The sequence below is a fragment of the Suricata suricatta genome, chromosome 13 (assembly GCF_006229205.1).
Source record: "Suricata suricatta isolate VVHF042 chromosome 13, meerkat_22Aug2017_6uvM2_HiC, whole genome shotgun sequence".
Classification (NCBI taxonomy): domain Eukaryota; kingdom Metazoa; phylum Chordata; class Mammalia; order Carnivora; family Herpestidae; genus Suricata; species Suricata suricatta.
Genome location: NC_043712.1, coordinates 61,794,737 through 61,819,915, shown reverse-complemented (window position 1 = coordinate 61,819,915; position 25,179 = coordinate 61,794,737). Strand labels below are relative to the sequence as shown.

The following is a 25,179-nucleotide window of genomic DNA, read 5'->3' as shown; positions in this document are numbered from 1 at the left end:
GAACTGCCACATGACCAGCAATCCTACTCCAGGATTGTACAGATTCAATCAATGGCAATCCCATTCTTCAATAAAGTCATCTTTGTCTCCTTTCTTTCTCCCATACATGTTATCAGGAAATTGTGTTGGCTGGTCCTTCACAATATATCCAGAACCTAGACTGTAGCCTCAACATAACCTTTAACATTAAAAATAACCAGGGAAAGGGTGCCTGGGTGGCTCCGATAGTTGAGCATCCAACTTCTGATTTTGGCCCAGGTCATAATCCCAGGGTCGTGGAATCGAGCCCTACATCAGGCCTGCTTAAGATTGTCTCTCTCAATGCTGATGCATAGGGGCACATGCACCCCAATGTACATAGCAGCACTGTCAACAATAGCCAAATCATGGAAAGAGCCTAAATGTCCATCACCTGGTGAATGGATAAAAAGGATGTATATATACACAATGGAGTACTATATGGCAATGAGAAAGAATGAAATCTGGCCATTTGTAGCAAAGTGGATGGACCTCAAGGGTGTCGTGCTAAGTGAAATAAGTCAGGCAGAGAAGAACAGATACCATTTGTTTGCACTCATAGGTCTAACAGGAAACATCCTAATAGAGGGCCATAGGGAGAGGAAGGGGGAAAGAGAGTTGGGGAGAGGGACATAAACCATGAGAGACTACTGAATACTGAAAACGAACTGAGGGCTGAAGGGGGAGGGGGCGGGGGGAAAGCGGTGATGGTCATGGGGGGCACTTATGAAGAAAAGCACTGGGTGTTATATGGAAACCAATTTGACAATAAACTATTAAAAAAAATTCTCTCCCTTTGTCCCTCTCTCCTATTCACACATTCTCTCTAAAATTAACAAAATAAAAAAATAAATTAAAAAAAATAACCAGGGGATCCTTGGAGAAATGGTAGGAAAAGTCCAAGATAAGCCTGGTGCATCATAAACCAAAAAGCAAGAAACTAATCAGACCACTGGAGCCCTAGAACATAAAAGTCAAATCATAGGGGCTCCCATTGGCCTGAGATGAGATAATGTGAGCATCAGAAGATTTATATAATGAATTGAAAACATCAAGTAAATGAAATAGATCAATAGAACAGACTAGAGCACCCAGAAATAAACTCACATAAATATAGTTAACTGACCTTTGGCAAAGGAGCAAACATAATTTAATAGAGAATGGTCTTTCCAACAAAGCAAGCAAACAACCAGGTGTTTTGCATGCAAAAAATGGAATCTAGAAGACTCTGAACCTTTCACAAATAAACTCAAAACAGACCATATGCTTAAATGTAAAATGCAAACTATCAAACTCCTGGAACACAGGAGAAAATGTAGGTGATTTGGGGTTTGGCAATCAGTTGGGTTTCTTTTAATTTTTAAAGAGATTTTTTTTAATGTTTTATTTTATTTTTGAGAGAGAGAAAGGTAGAATGGGGAAGGGGCAGAGAGAGAGAGAGGGAGACACAGAATCCGAAGCAGGCTCCAGGCTCCGAGCTGTCAGCACAGAGCCTGATGCGCAGCTCAAACTCCTGAACAGCAAAATCGTGATCTGAGCCAAAGTTGGACGCTTAACCAACTGAGGCACCCCTAACATTTTATTTTTATAAGTAATCTCTACACCCAACATGGGATTCAAACTTACAAGATCAAGATTCACATGCTGTACCAGCTGAGCCGGCCAGACACCCCTCAACAACAAGTTTTTAAATACAACACCAATAGCATGAACCATGAGAAAAAAAATTGATATGGAATTTCATTAAAATTTAAAACTTCTCGGGGCGCCTGGGTGGCTCAGTCGGTTAAAGCCTCCGACTTTGGCTCAGGTCAGATCTCACGTTCGTGGGTTCGAGCCCCGTGTCAGGCTCTGTCCTGCCAGCTAGCTCAGAGCCTGGAGACTGCTTCCGGTTCTGTGTCTCCTTCTCTCTCTGCCCCTCCCCCTCTCATGCTCTGTCTTTCTGTATCAAAAATAAATAAAAACATTTAAAAAATAAATAAATAAAATAAAATAAAATTTAAAACTTCCCTGAAAGCACTAGGAGAACAAAAAGACAAAACTATAGACTGAAAGAAAATACTCTAAAACACAGATCTGACAAAATACTTCCATCAAGTAAATGGAAATTCATGAGTTTATAATGCTTAGAGTAAAAAATGAAAACAAACCAGCAAAAACTTTCACTGGTCACCAATGATGGCTTACATCCTGCCTTTCTTGTATGAAATGGTGAAAGTTGCATTTATTAAAGTTTACATAATACACGCAGACAGGGTGATATAGTTAGAAAATCACCATTTTGCAACTTGTAATGAAATAATTGATCTAGAAAGTCATTATTGATGAATGCTAAAACCATTAGACGAGAGACCGATGGGGGTGCCTGGGTGGCTCAGTTGGTTAGGCGTCTCACATCGGCTCAGGCTATGATCTCACAGTTCACGAGCTGTGCTGACAGGTCAGAGCCTGGAGCCTTCTTCCAAATCTGTGTCACCCTCTCTCTCTGCCCCTCCCCCCCCTCTCTCTCAAAAATAAATAAAACATTAAAAAAAAGAAACAAAGAAAGATTGACAGGGCACTATCTAATGAAAGGACCAGACTGACACCTTAAAATCATTGAAAGGGGAATCAACCAATGTAATATCTTTAGAAATAAGACACTTGAAGAAATTTTTATGGGTGTTAGAAATTGTGGTGATAGATTTCACAGACTTCTACATAGGTCAAAATTTATCACTTGTGCATTTTAATTATACAGTTTATTTATGCCAATTATACCTCAAAAAGCTATCTTTAAAAAAAGTAGACTGGGACCCCTGGGTGGCTCAGTCAGTTGAGCTTCTGGCTTTGACTTAGATCATGATCTCACGGTTCATGGGTTTGAGCCCCGCATTGGACTCTCTGCTGCCACCTCGGAGTCTAGAGCCTGTCTTCAGACTCTGTGTCTCCCTCTCTCTCTGACCCTCGTTTGCTCATGCTGTCTCTCTCACAAAAAGCAATAAACATTTAAAAAAAAAAGTGGGATGGGGGTGCCTGGGTGGCTTAGTCACTTAAGAGTCCAAAGCTATGATCTCATAGTCCATGGGATCAAGCCCCACATCAGGTTCTATGCTGCTTGGTATTCACTCTCTCTCTCCCCACTCTCCCTCTATCTCCCCTCTGCTCATGCGCTCTCTCTCTCTCTCTCTCAAAATCAATAAAATAACATTTTTTTAAAGTAGGCTAAAACATCATGTGCCCCTTGATGCAACAGGAAGAACCCAATATCACCAATAAACTGATCTTGTCTGAAAAACTGAATCTAATATGATCAAAGCAGTAGAACCAACTTCCAGTTTATGGAAAATATGAGGCACAGCAGAACACATTACATGATGCCATGTAAACGACCCTTCTTCCTCCTCAAGCTCATTTTCTGGTTAACTCTCTTCTCCCAGAAACCCCAAGGCTCCCAAGAAGCTCTCTTCTTCCCTCTTCTAAATGCACGTAGAGAAGTGTTTAAGAACACTTGTAGGGGCGCCTGGTTGGCTCAGTCAGTTAAGCGTCTGGCTTCAGCTCAGGTCATGATCTCGCGGTTTGTTGGTTCTAGCCCTGCGCCGGGCTCTGTGCCAACAGCTAGCTCAGAGCCTGGAGCCTGCTTCAGATCTATACCTCCCTCTCTCTGACCCTCCCCTGCTCCTACTGTCTCTCTCTGTCTCTCAAAAATAAATAAAAAGCATTAAAATTTTTTTAAAAACACACACAAAAACAGTATTTCACATTTTCTTTTCCACAACTACAATCTGCCTTTTCCAAATAAGAGGAAAGATAAAAGGTCTAATTTTTGTTGTCAGTTTTATACATCCGTCTCCTTCTGGTCTACGTCCCACCTGCCCCCTTTTTACTCTCACTATACAAACAGGGTCTTCCTCTATCTGTACCCTTAGTATAAATTTCATTTTCTCATTATTTACATCCTCATTTGTGTGTGTTAATTAGGCTACACATTTCACACCCTGTTTTCTCATGTATAGTGAGCCTTGTTCTTTCTATACTTCCATTTTCATCTTTTAAAGTGACTTATAACAAAAGTGGCCAATCAAAGGACCCTAAAATAAGTGCAAATGCAAATTTCAGAAATATATAACAGACACTTAAAAATAACATCCATTGGTGCCCCTGGTGGCTCAGTCAGTTAAGCATCTGACTTAAGCTCAGGTTGTTATCTCACAGTTTGGGAGTCCGAGCCCCACATCAGGCTCTGTGTGGCAGCTCAGAGCCTGGAGCCTGTTTCAGATTCTGTGTCTCTCTCTCTGCCCCTTCCCCACTCATGTTCTGTCTCTCTCTGTTTAAAAAATAAACACTAAAAAAATGTTTTTAATAAAATAAATAAATAACATCTGTCATTTAGTTTTCTCTGTAGCAAACCTGACCTCTCCCAAATCTGACAGAATGTTCCTGCTTCTAGAAAACTGTGATGAAACTAAAGTTACACAGAATCATATTTATTTAAATGAATCTTCCTAGATAAATCATACCTTCTCTATCCTGATGCTCACAGATCTCATATTCTATTTTCAGACTTGAATATAAAGAAAAAATCAGCTTTTTAACATTCTTAAAGACATTAATAAATTAAAGTCAAAATTAGACTCTGTTTCCTTAAAGTATTAAATATCATTTTCTTCTACATGTAGCCCATGTAATATTTTGAAAAAATCAAACTTGGCCTTTGTATTGTATCATTAGAAACAAATGAGTGACCAGCCTCCCATCAAACACCCTCCTGCACTCTACCTTAATTTACTTGTGCTTGATAATCCACTTATGTGGTTTCCAACGTAGAGGAGAGGTAGAGGAAACAGCTTCCATGAAAAAGAAAAAAAAAGAATACTTGATTAGAATTCCAATAATGATGTTCCTTCATAGGTACAGATGGCAACACTCACTCTCCATTAGTAAGCAAATCATTAGAGTCCATCTCCCTGTAACAGCTGTGGATTTCCTACAACCTAAAACATATCATGGGGCACCTGGGTGGCTCAGTCAGTTAAGCATCCAACTTCAGCTCAGGTCATGATCTCACGGTTCATGAGTTCGAGCCCCACATGAGGTTCTAGCACAGAGCCCACTTCGGAAACTCTGTCCCCCTCTCTGCCCCTCCCCTGCTCTTTCTCTCTCAAAAATAAATAAAATTTAAAATAAATAAATAAATAGGGGCGCATGGGTGGCTTAGTCGGTTAAGTGTCTGCTTTGAGCTCAGGTCATGATCTCACAGTTCGTGAATTTGAGCCCCACATCCGGCTCTCTGCTCTCTGCTTCATACCCTCTGCCCCTCTCTCTCTCTGCCTCTCCCTTGCTTGCATGCACACTCTCTCTGTCAAAAATAAATAAAATAAAAACCACATCACTGGAATGTCACAAGGTTGGTGACCCTTCCAGAAAGCTGTGTCTACCACCCACATTACTTTGGAGTGACCTTATTTGTTTTCAAGGCCTAGAATGATTCCACATCTACCAAGGCTAAACAACATACCAGTAGCACTTGAGTTAGGTTTACTGAGCTCTGCGCTCCTGAATTACTTTGTCAAGAGAAACTACTCAGAACATACCGAAGAAACATACAAAAGACCTACTCTTCCATAAATGGAAAAAATGTATATCCTTTCATAAGGTCACACACTGAGAACTTTTTGACTGATACACAATCCACAGCTATCAACGCGAGTCCAGCATTTTTATCCCACTAAGAAGACATTAAGCAATTCAGATAAGATATCCTTTGAAGGATTTTGAAATACTAAGTGTCATCTACCCCCCAAAAAATTAGAAAATGTTATTATCAGGAGTTTGCTCAAGAAAGAAGACATAAGGAAGAGAGGACCCGCATTCAAGACCTTCCCCTTCAATCACAACATTCTTGTTGACAGCCTGTAATGGGCTCAACAACAACACTGTGGGATGTTACAACTGGAGAGGTTCTTAGGTAAAGGAGGTACTTTAATAGGAGGAAAGTAGAAAGTGTGGAATGCAGAAAGGAGAGAAAAGCACAGGGAACAGTAAATATGTGGGTAAATATAAATAAACATTATTTTTAAAAAGAAAATGAGGGGCGCCTGGGTGGCTCAGTTGGTTGAGCATCTGACTTCGGCTCAGGTCATGATCTCACGGTTTGTGGGTTCGAGCACCATGTCGGGCTCTGTGCTGACAGCTACCTCAGAGCCTGGAGCCTGCTTCTGGTTCTGTGTCTCCCTCTCTCTCTGACCCTCCCCTGCTCGCACTGTCTCTCTCTGTCTCTCAAAAATAAATAAAAAACATTAAAGAAAAAAAGAAAATAAAAAAATATTGTGAGATTTACATAAAGTTATTCAAGTTCCTATTGAAAAGAGCATATTAAATTGGGTGGAGGGTAAATGGGTAAAAGTCCTTACACTGTTGAAGGGGAAGATACACTTATTTTTTTAATGTTTAAAATTTTTTTTAATGTTTTTATTTATTTTTGAGAGAGAGAGAGAGAGACAGCGTGAGCAGGGGAGGGTCAGAGAGTCACAGGATCTGAAGCAGGCTCCAGGCTCTGAGCTAGCTTCTAGCACAGAGCCCGACGTGGGGCTCGAACCCATGAACCATGAGATCATGACCTGAGCCAAAGTCGGACACTTAACCGACTGAGCCACCCAGGTGCCCCTATGTTTTTTTTTATTATTATTATTTCTTTGAGAGAAAGAGAGAGAGAGAGAGAGAGAGAGAGAGAGAGAGAGAATGAGCAGGGGAGGGGCAGAGAGAAAGGGAGAGACAGAATCCCAAGCAGGCTCCATGCTGTCGGGAAAGAGCTTCATGAACCATGAGATCATGACCTGAACTGAAATCAAGATTTGGACGCTTAACTGACCTAGCCACCCAGGCACCTGAGAGGAAAGATACACTTATTAATTAACTTTATAATTTGATAAGCCTGCTGTAATAGCCATGTAACACTAAAGAATTGAAACAGAAGTCCACCGCATATATAGTTGATCCTTAAATGATGTGAAGCTTAGGGATGCCAACCCCCTACATAGTCAGAAATCTATGTATAGCTTTTGATTTCCAAAAAACTTAACTGCTAATAGCCTACTGTATTTAATGACTTAGTAATAACATAAACAGGCACTCATATTTCGTATGTTTAGTGTGTTATAATACTATATTCTTACATAAAGTAAGCTAGAGAAAAGAAAATGTTAAGAAAATCATAAGAGAAAACACATTTACAACCTTGTACTGTAATCCATCCAAAGAACAATCCACATATGATAAACCTGTGTAGTTTAAATCCGTGTTGTTCAATGGTGAGCTGTGATTAAACACTTTACCTAAAAAATTTAACTAAAGTTTTAGGCACCTAATGATACAGCCTCAAGATAAATTAAACAAAAAAAACTTGACAGCAATACCAAGAGAAATAAACAAATCCATAATCAGAGATGATGGCAACAATAAAATTTTCTATTTCACATGCTCTTAAAATGTGACTTTAGGAGCACCTGGGTGGCTCAGTCGGTTAAGTGCCCAACTTCAGCTCAGGTCATGATCTCAGGGTTTATGGGTTCGAGCCCCGCATCAGGCTCTGTGCTGACAGCTCAGAGCCTAGAGCCTGCTTCGGATTCTGTGTCTCCCTCTCTCTCTGCCCCTCCCCTACTCGCACTCTGTTTCTCTCTGTCTCAATAATAAATAAATATAAATTTTTTTTAATAAATAAAAAAATTAAATGTGACTTTAACACTTTCTTCCATCCAGAGGTAGGATCTAGGTCCCTTCCTCTTAAAATTGCATGGGACTGTTTCAATTAATAACATACAAATGAAATGATGCTATGTGACCTTTGAGGCTAGGTCATAAAAAGCAAGGCAGTTTTGCCTTGTTTGCTGAAACACTCACCCTTGAAGAATTCAGCACATGTAACCATTCTGACTCCCTTGAACCTGCCATTCTGTAAGGAAGCCCAAGTTAGTCTACATGAGTGACCATATAGAGAGGTCTGAGATTATAGGAAGAGAGGTTTGTGACTGGCTGTCAGCTGCACTAACCAACACCCCCATCATTTTCTCCACTTTGTCCAAAACTATATAGAAGACAGAAGCCAGAACTACCCAGGTGAGACTGTCCTGAATTCCTGAACCACAAGAACTGTGAGAAACAATACAATGATTACTGTTTTGAGTCACAAGTTATGCAGCAAAAGATAACTGAAACAGGAATATAAGGGATCTACAAAAAGCCTACAACAAACAACATACTAAATTGCGAAATGCTAAAAGTTTCCCCTTTGAGATCAGCCACTATTACCAGTTCTATCAAAATTGCATTGATGGTCCTACACCCTACAGCAATGGAAGTAAAAGAATAAAAGTTAGAATGTTGGAAAGAATGAAGCAAAACTGTCATTTTTTATAGATGACTTGATTGTGAATGTAGAAAAATCTAAAGGAAACCACAAATTGCTGGAAGTCATTTCTAAAGTAAGGGAGATTTGCAAGGCAGGGGGCCTCTTGCTGTCAGATATCTACCAATATCTACGCCCCCCCCCCATTTCTATCCCCCAACTTGTATCAAGAGTGCCTTGCCTTCTTATGCTAAAAATATGTGAATTGTACCTTATGAAAAAACTTATTGTGGGAGTTTCTTCTTTTATGATTATAGGAGCAAATTATTACATTTCTCAAGAAAACTGTTTTTCTTCCCCTCCAGAAAAAAAGGCTATTGACCCCTGCTCACAAAACAACTAACTCTTGCCTTTGCTATGCTAAACATATTGCCTTGTATTTGAATGCTAAAGATACTTTCCTTCCCCATGTGACAAGCATCTAGTCACCTACATCATCATTATTGATAAAGATTATGCATGAGTCTTCTACCAATCTATATTCTGGGAAATTTTTATATACCAAAATATTTGTCATCAGAAATCATTATCTAAGGCACTGCCACTCCTGTTTTGTACCCCATACATTTTTTCAATAAATAAAGCTGACTCTCAGGTCAGTGCAGAGATGCCTGCCTGGTGATCAGAAAGAAGCCAAGGCTCTCTCACTCCCTTTCGCCCACAGTGTCCATCCTTCAGGGAGCCCTGGACCTGCTGGAGCTGGACTCTGGCAACAAATAAATTATGACTAATATTCTATAATTTGGCAGATATAAAACCAATATATAAATGCAATATAAAAAATATTCCTTTAATTTTCCAAATTTTATATATATATATTTTTTAATGTTTACTTATTTATTCTGAGCGAGAGCGAGCAGGGGAGGGCAAGAGAGAGAGAAAGAGTCCCAAGCAGGCTCCCTGCCCAACATGGAGCCCCACTTGCAGCTTGATCTCATGAACCATGAGATCATGACCTGAGCCAAAATCAAGAGTTGGGGGCTTAACTGACTGAGCCATCCAGCTGCCCCCCCAAATAATAAATTTCTTAAAGATATATGCAATAACAAAAACTAAAAACAAAAAATGTTCAGAACAGAATTCTCTTTATAGAACATTCAAGAATAGCACAACAATTCAGCAAAACATAATTCAGGAATGCATATCAGAATAATTACAACGAAAGTAAGAAAATTATTGTGAAAGTAAAAATAGGGGGTAAGGAGGATTTTGTGATTCCGTCTCATGACCTAGATAATGATTACATGTGTTATTATTCATTCAAGTCTACATTCATGTATGATGACTTTTTCTCTACATATAGATCTTATTCCACAATGTTTAAAGTGTTTAAAAACTATTGTATATCATAAACTAGGTGTAAGCAAGCCCAATGATATTCTGATTTTTCCAATGATGATTGGGTCAATAGCTTTCATTATACATCAATATTTTTGTTTTTCTCTCTTTGTGGATGTCCCTGATTATTGATGCTGTAAACATGTGCTTAGCCAGCCTGATGATTAATTTAGTGATAGATGCCAGCATCTTTCCAGGCTTTCAAGACATGGTAGTGAACAAGCCAGGGGAGGTTCTCACCCTCAAGGAATTGACAATCTGAGTTAACGTCCCTAAATCCAAAAATGTCATCAAAATACAATTAATACTACCTGTTGTATAGGATTGCTCTAAGAACTAAATGGCTGACTTAAAGCAACTGTTTACTGAACGAGCAACTGTCTAAAAAGGGTAATTCTGTTCCACATTCCCAGGAAGGAAAGGCAGGTCTTATATTTCTAGTTTCACCACAGAAAAACTCACATATTTCTATGTGTATCAAATTATATTCTTCATTCCACTCACAGCTTTTATCAATCCAGGCTAAAAATGAAAACTTAAAACAGGATCAGGAAAGTAGGGCCTAAGAGCCAAATCTGGCTCATCTTTTGTCCATGTAAATAAAGTTTTATTAGAACACAATCACAGCAATTCATTTATATATCCTGGTACAATGGCAGAGCTGAATAACTGCAACAGAGATGGTCTGGCCCACAAAGCCTAAATATTTACTATCTGCTTTTTTACCAAAAAAGATTACCAAATCCTAATACTATAAAGCTTTGCCATTTCAGAAAACACGTAGTATTATTTAGCATCAATTGCTAAGCACACACTTTGACTATTATTACACTATGTTAATGAACAACTGAATGAATGATATAAAATCTCTATTAAGAAGTTTCTACCCAGTGTAAGCAGGAAGTACAGTGTGTATGGAAATGGACATGGATTCCAAGACCAATCAGTAATTTTACAGTATTTTCATATCTTCCACCATAGTTATATGTACTCTTCATCACATACCTTCAGGGGAACTGTCTTGTCAAAATCAGGGAAGTGAATTATTTTATTTAGTTTGGACACATACAGTATCATTATGGTAGCTGCCATCTAAAAAAAAAGGGAAGGAGAAACTTCAGCAAAATATCTGGAAAGACTGAGGTACAAAGACATCTACAGAAAAAAATACATTCATCAAAAAGAAAATATTATGCCAAAAAAATCCATTTTCTAGGTTCCAAAAAAATAACTATTTCTTGAAATATCAAAATTGCTTTTCTCACCAATGTATGAATTCCATCAGAACTATGGGGAAAAAGTGTTAAGATCAAATAGACTCGCACACATATATAGCTTATGTCAAGGGGCTCGAGGATCAGTGATGGAGTGAAACAAGAAATGGTGTCCCCAAAACTGGCCAGAGTAGCCACAGGTGCTGAGGCCACTCCTTGATCCTGGACCATACTTCCCATGTACTGAGCATATGGACACCTTCCCACATAAAGTGAGTCTGAGGATACCGCAAGGGGGCAAACTCCACACTAACACACTTCTCGTAAACACAGAAAAGAAATTAAGAAAAAAGAATTTTAAAGGGGATTTATTTTTCTCTTCTATCTTTGCCAGTACTACAAAAATATCTCATTCAAATCCTATTAATCCAGAGTATAAGTATATTAGAAATACTCTAGATTCTTATTACGAAATAAAAAATTTTAATATCATCTTCCTATGCAAATTTTAGAACTTACTCAACTGTCTCAATATTATTATGCAAAAATTTAAGACTTCCTTCACCATGATTATCACCCTAAACCTTGAGCCTAATGAGTTTACAAATGTAATACTTATGATAGTTTGTAACATGAGCCCATCTTGAACTATAATTATAGTTTGTACTTATAACGGATCTTGTAATTCTTACAGAAATATACCAACATTTACTTAAAATATTCTGTAGCTTAGACTTTTAAATGAGGTCTGCTTCCCTCTTCCCCGACAAATTGTGTATCCAGAAAGGCTTTACTTTGAACACAAGCCAGTGAATTTATTTGCCTTGGGCACTTACCAAAGGTACATTATCACATATTCACTGATGTTTTAAAGTACTTTTTTCTACATATTTCACACTGAACCATAACGATGATGTATTTAGGGCCTTAAGAAAATATATTATTATATTATATTTTTTATTCCTAAAATGATATTGCAAAGAGTACCTTATCAGCAAAACCTTTAACCAGAATAATGTTTAATCATATAACTGAATCCTTCCCAAGACTCACAATTAAAAATTTAATTAACAGACACAATTTTCACAATTTTATGTTTTTCTCCCTATAAATTAAAACAAAACCAAACAAACAACAAAGAAAGGTGCCTTTGGTACCCGTTACCACTTGCCCACTGGAAATCACCAGCATATGATCAAGACAGTAAACAAGCCACAAATTAATATTAATGGAAAATTTCAGAAGCAGCCAAATGGGGTTAGTCTGAAAGCTTATCCAATCTTGTCTTTATACTTGAGAACAAAAATCCCAAACTACCGGAAGCAAAATGCAAACATGTTTAGTTAGGCCCACAGAGAGTTTTGTAAAAATCTGAATGTGTTGCCAGCATGTACAAATTTGATGTAAAAATTCAAAATCCCTGCTTCTCTTGAAAAACCTCCAGCAGTGTTAAAATCAAGGCATAGTAAAACTAATCTCATCTCCTGAGCCCATTCCTCTCAGCACAGTGGCTTAAACTGAGCCCCAAACGCACACTTCAACTTTGGCAACTATGATCCATATCCTACCCCAGCCTCCAATTTATTCCTTTGTTCCCCACCAGGCCTGAGGCTTTCCGACTTTTGGCCCCTTGCTTTAAAGGGTAATTAAATTCAGTTAAGGAAGTTGAAACAAGTAATTGCTTTTTCCTACAAATACAACTATTCCTAAATTATAGAAAGACTTAAAATGTGTGTCAACATTTCATATTGTTTCACCAAAAGTACCATGATCCTCTGGCCATCTGTCAGTTGAATAAATTTGTAAACCACCATCTTAAACAAAAGGGCTTAAAATTTCATTGTGTATAATGACAACTAATTAAGTGGTTAATTTTTCTTTTTCACTTACCTGTCCAATTCCAAGAAAAATTGGCGATGGGAAACTATAAAAAACACAGAATAACAAGTAATTTTAGCAACTGATAAAAATTTGCAGTCTATAATATGTAATGGCAGGAGTTATTTTAAAATCTTTTTCTTCATTCTTAGACCATTAAAACTTAACATAAAATTCATTGACTTTTCATCATTCCTTTCTTTTTCGTCTTTAAACTGATTGTTGCCAAACTTGGTAATTTTCTATTGCCCCTTGTCTGTCATCATATTAACAGACAAATGACTATGTATATAGAAAGCCAAAATAATCTGGAGATAAATTATTAGAATAAATAATTTAGCTAGGTCACTGGCTACAAGATGAATACATGAAAAAAATCATTTGTCTATCTACATGCTGGAAGAAACAATGTGAAAATTTTAAAGAGATCATTTATAATAGCACTAAAATATACAATATTAAATAATAATTGTATATTTTATGATATTAAGGAATTATTTTTAATTTTTTAGGTATGGAAGGTATTGGGGTGGTGTTTTTTTTTAATGAAAGAGTCCTCCTTATCTTTTAGAAATATATTTTGAAATGCATATGATGATATGTTTTTAATTTGCCTCAAAATAATCTGGGGGGAAATGGTAGGATTAAGTGCAAGGGGGATGCAAATGTAATAAGTTGTTGACCTTGGGTGATGGCTATTGGGTGATTCATTATACAGACATATCTCATTTTATCACTCTTCACTTTATTATGCTTTGCAGAGGGGCACCTGGGTGGCTCAGTCAATTAAGCGTCCGGCTTCCCTCTTCGGCTCAGGTCATGATCTCACGGTTCGTGGGTTTGAGCCCCGGACCAGGCTCTGTGCTGACAGCTCAGAGCCTGGAGCCTGCTTCAGATTCTGTGTCTCCCTCTCTCTCTGACCCTCCCCTGCTCGTGCTGTCTCTCTCTGTCTCTCAAAAATAAATAAAAAAACATTTTAAAAAAGGTATTATGCTTTGCAGATACTGCATTTCTTACAAAGTGAGGGTCTGTGGTAATCCTGCCTGGAGCAAGTCTATTAGTACCATTTTTCCAATAGCATCTGCTCACTTCGTGTCTCTGTGTCACATTTTGATAATGCTCATGCTATTTCACACTTTTTCATCACTATTACACTTGTGGTGGCAATTTGTGACTAGTTATTATGACTCCCTGAAAACTCAGATGATGGTTAGCATTTTTTCACAATAAAGTATTTTTAAAATTAAGGTATGTACATTGTTTTTCAGTCATAATGCTAAACGGTACACTTAACAGACTACAGTATAATGTAAACATAACTTTTATATGCCCTAGGAAACCACAAAATTCAATGGAATCACTTTACTGCAATACTTACTGTATTGTGGTGGTCTAGAACCAAACCCACAATATGCCTTAAGTATGCCTATAATATTTTTTAAATAATATACCCATGAACAAATCTAACAAAAGATTAATTCAAGATTACAATAAATGCATTCTATTACAACTGATCAGAAAAAAAACTAACGGCCTGAGACATAAGTGAAGCCATCTTAGATTTCTTTCTAATCAGCATAACTACGCGTACACTTTGTTAAAACCAAAAGCCTGATTAATGGCCCACCAAGCATACATGCTGGGAGCCGCACCGGCCTTGCTGGATGACAGGGTCACAGTAAGGAAATGGTAGACTTAGCACGGCTCCTGCCACAGGGGCGGAAGCTGCCATCTCCTTCTGTTAACTGATTGCTGATGTAAAATTAAGCCTGTTGCTATTGATTAGGCCTCACAATGTTCCAAATCAGACCGATATTCCCCAAATACCTCATGGGAGGAAGCATATTCCCACCTCTATGAAGAGGAAGTTAAACAAAGCACTGCAGATGTTTGTCGGCTCTTCTACTGAGCTTCACAAACTTAAGACGTGGAAATGAAGGGGGTTAAAAGATCATGTTTACCCTGGGGGTGGGGGGGGAAGGCCTAACTTAGGAAATAGAAACAAACAGGATCCAGGCATAAGCTACTGCGCATACATGCTAACTTGGTGCCCACGGTGAGGACAGGTCAGAGTGGTTACAACTTAAGCTCATATGCAAAGGCCGGCTCTTCTAGGGCGCCTATGGCGCTTACACCTTCAGCATCAAAGAACAAGGTTGACAAAAGGTTTACTTACTGACCATCACGAATGTATTCTTCCTCTTGTGAGCCAAATAGAATGCCTCCTAGCCCTGTCTATGACTGAATTTTAGCATCATTGTAATAAAATGTGTTTGCTATCTGCTTCTCACTGAAAACATCCTGCTATCTTCTTAGTAAGATTTATTACTGGTTCAAACAAATGTGTATGTTATCTGCTTTTCACTGAGAATATCCTGCTATCCTATGATGTGTAAGTTACCTCATTGTAATTAGAATAGTTCTGAAGAAATGCCTCTGTAAAACCTGTTTCTGCACCCTTTTCAAAGCATCTTTATCACTGAGAATTATTTGTAAAAATTCCACCTTTTGATGTCATAAGTCTATAAATAAAGGCCCAAAACCTGGTGAGATAGGAGACAGGAGATATAGGAGATGATACGGAGAAATATAGAGGATAAAACGATGCCAGGCTGGACCAATTAAGAAACTGCGTGAATGTCTCTTCATTGTTCTCGTCCGCTGCTACCCCTTCAGGGAGCCCTGGACCAGCCGGAGCGGGCCTCCAGTACATACAATGTACCCCTGCTTTGTAAATGAGTAGCCTAAAGGAAGACCATGTTGTCTTTAAGATAGTGATCAATGCTTCTATTCCCTGTTCCTTGATGTTAAAACTTGTGATTCTTGCCTATATGCTAATATATAATCTTTTGAGCTTTTACAAGATGTGAAAACTGTAACCTGTAAAACCCTGTAAAAACTGTTCATCCTCCGGAGCGCTTTCTTCTCTGTAAAGAATATGTTTCCTAGGCAGCTGTCCTGACTTGGGCTCGAATAAAACTCTCTTACTTAGAGATTCCAAAAGGTTTATTCATTTTGCTTGACACAACGGAAGATGAGGACAGATACATACAAATATGACAAAGATAACAGTGCACAGCCGTGAGGGAAAGATGGTCTTTCAACAACCAGCACCGGATACTTTAGATGATACACTTCACACCACATCTAGCAAGGCAGCACATCACCTCACCCTGCTCACTACCCAAACCTGCACTGGCTCCCAGTTATTCTCTCAGAGAATATCCACCCCCCCACACACACACCCCCCTCAGTCCTCAATCCGCATGTCAGAGGGAAACTCACCTATTTCAGATAGGGCAAGAAAAGAGTAAAGAGCTGACTTGCCTTATCAAAGAAAATGGAATGAATGTCTGGACAGTAGCGCCATGAGAATGAAATTTATCCTAGTGCATGGATACCAGTGGTGCCACCCAGATATCCACTTCTGGACTGAGGCATTCATTCCCCAGTTGCCCAAGAACATCCTCAGATGAAGAAAGGTACCTTGCCAAACACCCTCCCTGTGAGCATCCTGCATACCCAGTCCCTACCCCAATCCAGAGCCCCTGGGATTGTAAGGATGCAGATTTGATTCCCCTCTGACCTTGAAGGTCAGCTAACACCATTAACATTTCTGGGGGCGGGCCTAAAGATGGAGGTTAAGACTAGTCACGCCCTACGTGAGGGTTCCGGGTCCACTCTGTAATTGGTTAAAGTTACTGTCAATGATGTGATGCTATATTGATTGGACCCCTGTACCTGTGTCACAATTTCCTGTAACTCCCCCTTCCCAAACTCATAAAAGGTCCTGCCCCGCCATGTTCGGGGCTCGCTCCACGTGGATCCACTGTGTTGGTGGAGTCTGTGAGCCCGTGCTTATATAAGCCCGTAATAAAGCCCTTTGCTTTTGCATGCGTGCTTCGGCCTCCCTGGTGGTCTCTGGCTTTTGGGGGCGATCATAAAATCTGGGCATAACAGGATCAGGCTTTGTTGTGACTGCCAGACAGCCAAACCCCACTTCCCTCTCTCCACCATAGAAGTGGATCCTAAGAGCTCTACCCAATATACTGCCTCCTCTGAATCTCAGAGTCTACTTCCCAAAGAATATAATCTGCCACATCAAGCAAAACCACAAGACAGCAACATAAACAAACAGTTAAACAATAACAACAAAAGGCTTCCAGAAGGTAGACAAAGGAGACCAGCTTAGAGGAAAATATAATAGAGAGAAAGAGCCCAATAAAGAGAGGAAATGATTCATAGATAAAAAGCAAACTTGCTGACATAAGGAAAATAAATTGTATTTTCAGATCTAAAAGCACACTGTTAAAGACAGTGCGACATGAGTAAAGCAGAAGCCATGAAATCCAGAAGAAAATTACTTGACAATGGAATCCAGCAGTTAGGAGTCCAATCAAAATAATGAACTCAGGAATGGAGCTACTGAGGTAAAAGGCTATTGCTGATTACTCTATCTGTTTAAATATAAAACAGATTCAAACAGCTGTGGGATTATAATTACACGACAGGATGCCACATTATAAAGGAAGATATGGAGGCGAGGTGACACAGCAAGAAGGATGTGGCTCCATCCTTCATTGCACAGAGGTCCTTACATGGAAGTGTGTTTAAAATTGAAACATGTTTATAAAATAAATATAATGACATCAACTTCTTAATGTTGTTCATGACCTCTTCAACTTAGTGGGATCTTTTAAGAAATAGTAACACTTGTGAAGAAATCTATATTTGAAATTCAGTGAAAACTAAATTTCAAGCATATGTGTGCAACTTGCAATCCCCACCTAAAAATCAGTCTTCAAATGCAGCCAGCATGACAAACAGTGGGACAGCCCCTGATGCTACAGTATGAGTTCACAGGGTCAGCTAAGACTGTCTGGCCAAAAAGGTTTAATATGAATGTAATCAAGCTTTCAGCTCTAAATTTCAGTTGGGAAATAAGCTGAGTAATGCTGAGAGCCATTTCTGAAGTAAGGCAGGTGTGCAAGGCTTCCCACCATCATCTAACGACCAGCGTCTACACCCATTCAACCCCCCCTCAATTTTTGCTTGAGCCTGGCGCCTGGCTGACTGGTATCAGACCTTGTGAAGGAACTTATAGGAGTTTCTTCTTTTGTGATTATAGAAGCAAATATTACATTTCTCAAGAAACCTGTTTTTCTTCCCCTCCAGAAAAAGGCTATTGACCCCTGCTCACAAAACAGCTAACTCTTGTCTTTGCTATGCTAAAAACATTGCCTTGTATTTGAATGCTAAAGATCCCTTCCTTCCCCATGTAATAAGCATCTAGTCACCCACATCAATCACTATTGATAAAGATTATGCATGAGGCTTCTACCAAACTGTGTTCTGGGAAATTTTTACATACCAAAGAATTTGTCATCAGATATCATTGTCTAAGGGTCCCTGGGTGGCTTTAAGCGTTGGACTTCAGCTCAGGTCATGATCTCACAGTTCATGGGTTCAAGCCCTAAATCAGGCTCTGTGCTGACAGCTAGTTCAGAGCCTGGAGCCTGTCTTTAGATTCCGTGCATGCATGTGTGTGTGTGTGTGTGTGTGTGTGTGTGTGTGTGTGTGTGTGTGTGTGTCTGACCCTCCCCTGCTCACGCTCTCTCTCTCTCAAAAATAAATTAAAAACAAACAAACAAACAAAGAAATCATTGTCTAGGGCAATTGCCACTCTTGTTTTGTACCCCACACATCTTTTCAATAAATAAAGCTGACTCTCCAGTCAGTGCAGATGCCTGCCTGGTGAGCAGAAAGAAGCCAGGCTCTCTTGTAAGGCTGCAGGTCTGATTCGGGTTTCCCCTCTGACCTTGAAGGCCAGCTAACATCATTAACATTTCTGGGGGCGGGCCTAAAGATGGAGGGTCCTAGTCACGCACTACCTGAGAGTTCTGGGTCCACTCTGTAATTGGTTAAAGTTACTGTCAATGATGTGATGCTATATTGATTGGACCCCTGTACCTGTGTCACAATTTCCTGTAACGCCCCTTCCCAAACTCATAAAAGGCCCTGCCCCGCCATGTTCGGGGCTCGCTCCACGTGGATCCAGTGTGTTGGTGGAGTCTGTGAGCCCGAGTTTAGGCTGGCCAGGCCTAAATTCGTAATAAAGCCCTTTGCTTCTGCAAGCGTGCTTCAGCCTCCCTGGCGGTCTCTGGTGTTTGGGGGCGATAAAGAAATCTTGGGTACAACACTCTCACTCCCTTTTACCGACACCGTCCATCCTTCAGGGAGCCCTGGACCTGCTGGAGCTGGACTCCAGCAGAGTAGGATTTCAAAAAATAAATCAGACAATCCATAATGTGGGACATTTTATAAAATACCTGGCCCAGGCTTTTCAAAAAGTCAATATCATGAAGAAGGAATGGGATGAGGGGGCTTTTCTAGATTAAAATAAACTATAAAGATATAACCCCATGCATTTCAGGAAGCCTGACTGGATCTTGATTTAAATGTTTAAAACAACAATAAAAATATCTTGGGACAGCTGGGATGATTATATATTTGGTATTAGATTACTTTAGGAAATCATTAAAGTTTGTTAAAAGCAAAAATGATACTATGCAGGAGAATAGCCATATTTCGGGAGAGACAAGCTAATGGATTTTGGAATGCAGTATCACGTTTGCTTCTAACTTTCAACAGTTTGGCGGAGGCGGGCGGGGGAGGCAGCAAATATAACAAGACGTTCGTTACTGCATCTCAGTGATGTGCATATGGCTGTTCATTTGACTCTATTTTCCACTTTCTGAATGCTTAAAACTCCACAATAAAAAGTGGTTGTGGGGGGGTACCCAGGTGATCCTTAAAAAAAAATAATTAAATAAAAGCCCCCTCTTTCCAAATCCTTTTTGGGTTTTTTTTTCTGTTTTTTATTTATTTTTGAGAGACACAGAGAGACAGCATGAGCAGGGGAGGGCCAGAGAGACAGGGAGACACAGAATCTGAAACAGGCTCCAGACTCTGAGCTGTCAGCACAGAGGCCGACATGGGGCTCAAACTCACAAACCGTGAGATCATGACCTGAGCTGAAGCAGGACACTTAACCGACTGAGCCACCCAGGCGCCCCTCCAAATCCTTTTTGGATTAAAGAAAATAATTTATAAATAAATGAGTAAATAACTTGTATCTAAAATATGGACCCCCTCTTTTTTAAAAAAGCAATTTAACCAAACATCTGTTTCCAATCTATCCATCCTTCTAAAAGATGTGTGAAATTATTGCCTAATGTTATAGTATTTTTAAAAATTTCACCTTCATATTTTTTCTTTTGCTTGAATTCTTTGTAATGATCACACCAGAATGACTCTTCTTGAAAAATAAAAAGAGGGATGTCTAGCCCTCCTCAGTTGGTGAAGGATGTAACACTTGATCTCAAAGTCATAAGTTCAAGCCCCACACTGGGCACAGAGCTTACTTTAAAATTTTTTTTAATTTTTTTAACACTTATTCATTTGTGAGAAACAGAGAGACAAAAGGTGAGCACGGAAGAAGCAAGGAGAGAGGGAAACACAGAATCCGAAGGAGGCTCCAGTCTCTGAGCTGTCAGCACAGAGCGCAACACGGGGCTCAAACCCACAAACCACGAGATAATGACCAGAGCCAAAGTGGGAAACTTAACAGACTGAGCCACCCAGCACCCCCTAAAATTTTTTTTTATTTTTTTAATGTTTATTTATTTTTGAGAGAGACAATGTTACTGGGGGAAGGGCAGCCAAAAAAAATTTTACTAGATACTTAAAGATAGTGATTCTAGGTAATAGGAAAATAGATAATTATTATTGTCTTCTTTGTACATTTCTGTATTTAAATAATCCCCGATTTTTAAACTGAATTCTTGTAAGAGTGAACAGGAGGAAGTGAAGACAATAAGAAGTATGTACACAACTTCTAAGAGTCAGGTTCTGAAAGGAACAGAGAAATGTGGGTCCACGAGGGATCAAGGATGGGTTGTTCTTGCATGAGAAACCTGAACACATTTCCAGGGCTAGAGCTGCTGAGGCGGATGAGGAGGGGTGAAGGAGCTGAGCAGTGCACCCACGGAGAGGAGAGCTGGACCTTGAGCAGACAAAAGGCTCCCGACATGTTAGCACGAGGGCAGGCACCATGGGGGCCTCATCTGACACCTCCTACTTTCTCAATGAAGTATCAGACACCTGGAGTAGAGGAGGGCAGGGGGGGGCGGTTCCAGGAGGCAGGAGGAAGCTGGAAGGAGTCAAAGCAAAACCCAGAAGAAACGAGCGGGTAGGAAGGAGAGCCAGCTGAGCTTTGCAATCACCACTTTAAAGCTCAGAAACAGTTTCTGTCCCACAACAGTCTGACTTGCTCAGTGCTGAAGAAAAGAAGGCAGGTGGCAGGCTGTGCCAGACCAGCAGACCAACGGCAGCCCCAGTGGGCCCCAGAAAGGTCCTGGAAAAGCTTGGATGGGGAGACACCAGTCGGAGACAGCGCTGGGCATGGACAGCAGGGTGGGTCACACCGAGCATTCACAGCCATGGGAGTGACCGCAGGAAGCAAGGCCATGCAGGCTGCCAGGGTTCCCGCATGGATCCCAGGGTTCCCAAGGTTGACACTGTTCTGCATGGAGAAGACTTGGCCTCTTCCTTGTGAGAGTGACAGGATGACAGGAGCTCAGGGGCAACCACAAAAGACATTAAGGAGTGCTAAGTCTGGAGCACTTGGAGCCTGGGCAGTGGGGAGCCATGAGGACCCAATTCCACCTCCTAGCCACACCCGGGGTGAGACCAAGATCCAGGTGCATCCAGGGGCCAAGGAAGAGGTGTCTTCAGAAGAGAGCAGAGAGAGCGAGTAAGAGAAATTACAAGTTGTTTTTGTTTTTAGTATGGATTTCCAGTTCCCACCACCAGAGACTCAATACAGTAACTTTTAGAAAAACCTCTCCAAGAAATTCACACTCCCAGACAGATTTGGAAACCACTGTGCTAAATGATCCCAATGTCCTGGGATGCATAAAGAACTAGACATACAGGAAACACTCATTGAACTGAATACAACGAAGCTCCATATTTTTATTAAGCACCATTAGTAAATTCTTGCATGTCCTAGACAACAGTATGCTTCAATGGTAACAAAAAAGCAACTCCAGACCACCCCCACAACCCTCATGAATCTGATTCCAAAGACCCCCTAGTCTAGTGTAACCAACTAGCCACAGATTCTTAGATGACCTTACTTTTCCCTCCCACTCTAATAGATTCTGAGAGTTCATACCCTTCAAAGATTTTTGTCCAACTAGATAAATCTAGCATTACAAAGAACCAAATAAGTCTAGCATAACAAATAATGAACACCACTCAGCAGATCTGAACCCCAAACAGAAACAACCTGTTCAAAATGGAAGAGAAAAAAAATCCCTTGAGCTACATTCCTATGACCCTGTGGATCAGGTAATTATCGAAATGCCCTTCTTTCTATTCTACAAACACAACATTCTATCTTCAAACAACTAATGTTTGGATCAGATTTCTGTGGTTTATTGTTGTAACCAAATCAACCCAAACTTCCTCCTCTCAAAAATGTGCTCCTAAAACATTTTGAGAAGAGAGAATGAACAATATTATTTGAACAGCGTTCTCCAACTATATATTACATTACGGAAATGTGAAATGTTTACTTCTAAGGACTGAAGGAGTTTTGTCTTGCAGAGAAAAAAAACTTCCTCCTTTAATCATGCAACTCAACATTTTAAAGACAGAAAGGCTAGAGCATAAGATATCTCATATAATAACAATCCTTCCTGGTTGGAGCCTTCCCCTTCACCTTCAAAGCACTTAACCACTGTTTACTGGTCCTTGCTTCCAAAAAGACACCTGTTTCTGGAGTCTGTGACTGCCATGGCCAGAGAGCACACAGCTTACTCAAGTGCAGAAAAGAGATACTGACCTTCGAGCTTCATCTGACGTAATTGCCAACCAACCATTCCCAAACAAACCTATTAATAGCAGTCTTTTTTATAATCAAAAGTGTTTTTATTTTTGTTTTTCATTCAATAGTGTGCATTCTGTGCGTTAAATGATACAGGTTTAGGTATATATTCATTCTAATTTCTTTGAGGCAGTGTCGGTGTTTCCCATGGACACCAGCAGGCATGCTTGCCACACACTGGGAGAGACCGTGTAAAGAACATCAACAGCTATAAGATCATCAAAAAATATCCCAGATCTCTCTCTTCCCTCCATATCTGCTGCTGCCCCTCACCACAGTCCAAGCCATCTTTTAGAATTATCTAGAATACTGCAATCACTTCGTAGCTCCATTCCCTGCCTCCAGTGCCATTAGTTCTCCAACCACCTGCCAGCCAAAGAAATCTTTTTAAGCACACAAACTATGTCATGTCACTCCTCACGCTAAAACCTTCAAAGGGACTCCCAGATGCATTTAAACTAAAATTAAAACTCCTTATCATGGTTTCCCTGCTTCCACCCTGATCCCCAATATGTGCTCTCAACACAGCAGCCAGATTGATTTAGATCATGTTACTCCTCTGCTCAACACCGGCTGGTGGCTCCTGTCAGCCTGAGAGCCTCCGCGGCAGCTCCACAGGCCCTCCAGGATCTAACAATCCATTACCCTCACCTAGTACCTTTCCCACCCAAACACCCTTCTCTTTCATCCTTGGAATGTTCTTCCCTCAATTCCTTCATGTCACTCATCTCCTGGCTCAAAAACTCAGTAAAGCTTCACTGATCACACTGTGATAGCAAACTCCCATGCCCACACTCTCTAACTTCCTTCCCTGGCTTATTTTTTTCTCCTGACCACACAACTGCATCTGACATAATATAAATTCTGCCAGTTTATTTACTGATTCAGTATAAAGCACCATGTAAGTTCTAGGAGGATAGATATTTGTTCCATGACATTTGAGATTCTGATCTGCTTTATTCACTCCTATATCCCAAGTGCCTAGAATAGCACCTGGCACTTAACAGGTGCTTAATAAATATTATTGAATGAATGAAGGGTCTGATCCTGCCTTCCCTGCCTCCCTCCCCCAATCATCTGTCCTACCTTTTTCCATTTGCTCATTCAGTTCCTCCAACAGACCAAACTCATGTGCCCACTTCATCACATTGCCTTCTGTCTGGAATGCTCTAGCGCCAACCACTCCATCCCAGGCACTCTCATAACGTACCTGAAATCACCCTGCTTATTCTGGAACCCACTTCCTTTCGGTCTCTACCACTGGTATGGGATCTCCAGAGCAGCGACTCTGTGATGATCACAGCTGCTTCCCTAGTGCCTGCAGTGGGCTTGGCACACAGTAGGTGCTCAGGAAATATCTGTTGGTGGTGTAACCAGCCAAACTCCTGTGGGTCTCAGCTTTCCCAAGTATAAAATAAGAAAGCTGAAGATACTTTCTGAGGTCTCTTTAGGCTCTTTATAAAATTCTGATTTTATAGTCTTGTAGTGTAGTACAGTTTACCAAGAGCCCTCACTTATGGCAGCTCCTGCAAAGCTCTGGAAGGTAATTAACAGGGTTATAATTATCCAGCTTTTGCATTTGAGAAAACTACTGGCTATGGGACTAGCCCAAGAGGCACAGCTATTGGATGGTGGAACTGGATCTAAATCCACAGTGCTCTCAGTGCTGCTATAAGGAGAGCTGAATTAAACAGGATTTTCTAGTCCTTACAAATACGCTCAAGGAACCAGGAATCTGGCTTTCTGCACGCTAATCCAAGAAAGTACATCATGTGAACTTTTTTTCCGTCATGTCAACTTCTAATGGTTTTCTCCAGTTTCCATGAACACACTGGTAATTTGAGAATGAATAATCAAACAATAAACATAAATTTATCCGCTCAGGACTCATCTGACTGTTGAACATCTCCATTTGTGTAAAGAACTGTTCGCCTTTCAAGTTCACGTTCAGATCCCTTGTTTCAGCTCACTGGTGCACTTGAAAGCTTGGGGTGTAGCTCCACAAGTAAGCTAACGCAGAGTCCCGCAGTAATAGGAAGCGGTAGAGAGGCGTGTCCGCGATGGAGGAGAGTAAGAGGACTTTGTTAGCTTGTGGCTTGGGTTTCGGAAGGTCCCGGCGCGGTGAAAACGCGGTCAGTGCGCCGAGCACCCAGCCACCCACGTTGGCACTGGAGTCGGCAGTGAGACTCCCCGCGCTCCGTCCCAGCCAGCCCGCGGACCGCGGTGCGGCCGAAGTGCTGGGAGCGCAGGAGCAGCCCCTCCACGCCCGGAACCCCGGAACCCTCGCGCGGCGCCGCGAACCGAAGGTCCCGGGCCCCGGGCCGCCAAGCAGCCTGCGCCCCCCCGGGCCCCGTCCGACCCCCTGGCGCCCTCCTCACCGGTAGGTGGTCAGCAGC

At 40.6% G+C, this 25,179-nt stretch overlaps 1 protein-coding gene across 1 annotated transcript in view; it reads right to left on the bottom strand.

Moving 5' to 3' along the window:
• SLC35D2 (solute carrier family 35 member D2) overlaps positions 1–25,173 on the bottom strand; it is a 57,293-nt gene extending 32,120 nt beyond the window's left edge. Inside the window, exons 1-4 of the mRNA XM_029920806.1 lie at positions 25,162–25,173; positions 12,844–12,877; positions 10,745–10,831; positions 4,777–4,844 (exon numbers count right to left, since the gene is read on the bottom strand). Coding sequence (XP_029776666.1) covers positions 4,777–4,844; positions 10,745–10,831 — 155 coding nt within the window. The 5' untranslated portion in view covers positions 12,844–12,877; positions 25,162–25,173. The remainder of the gene's footprint in view (positions 1–4,776; positions 4,845–10,744; positions 10,832–12,843; positions 12,878–25,161) is intronic.
• Positions 25,174–25,179: the final 6 nt, after the last annotated feature.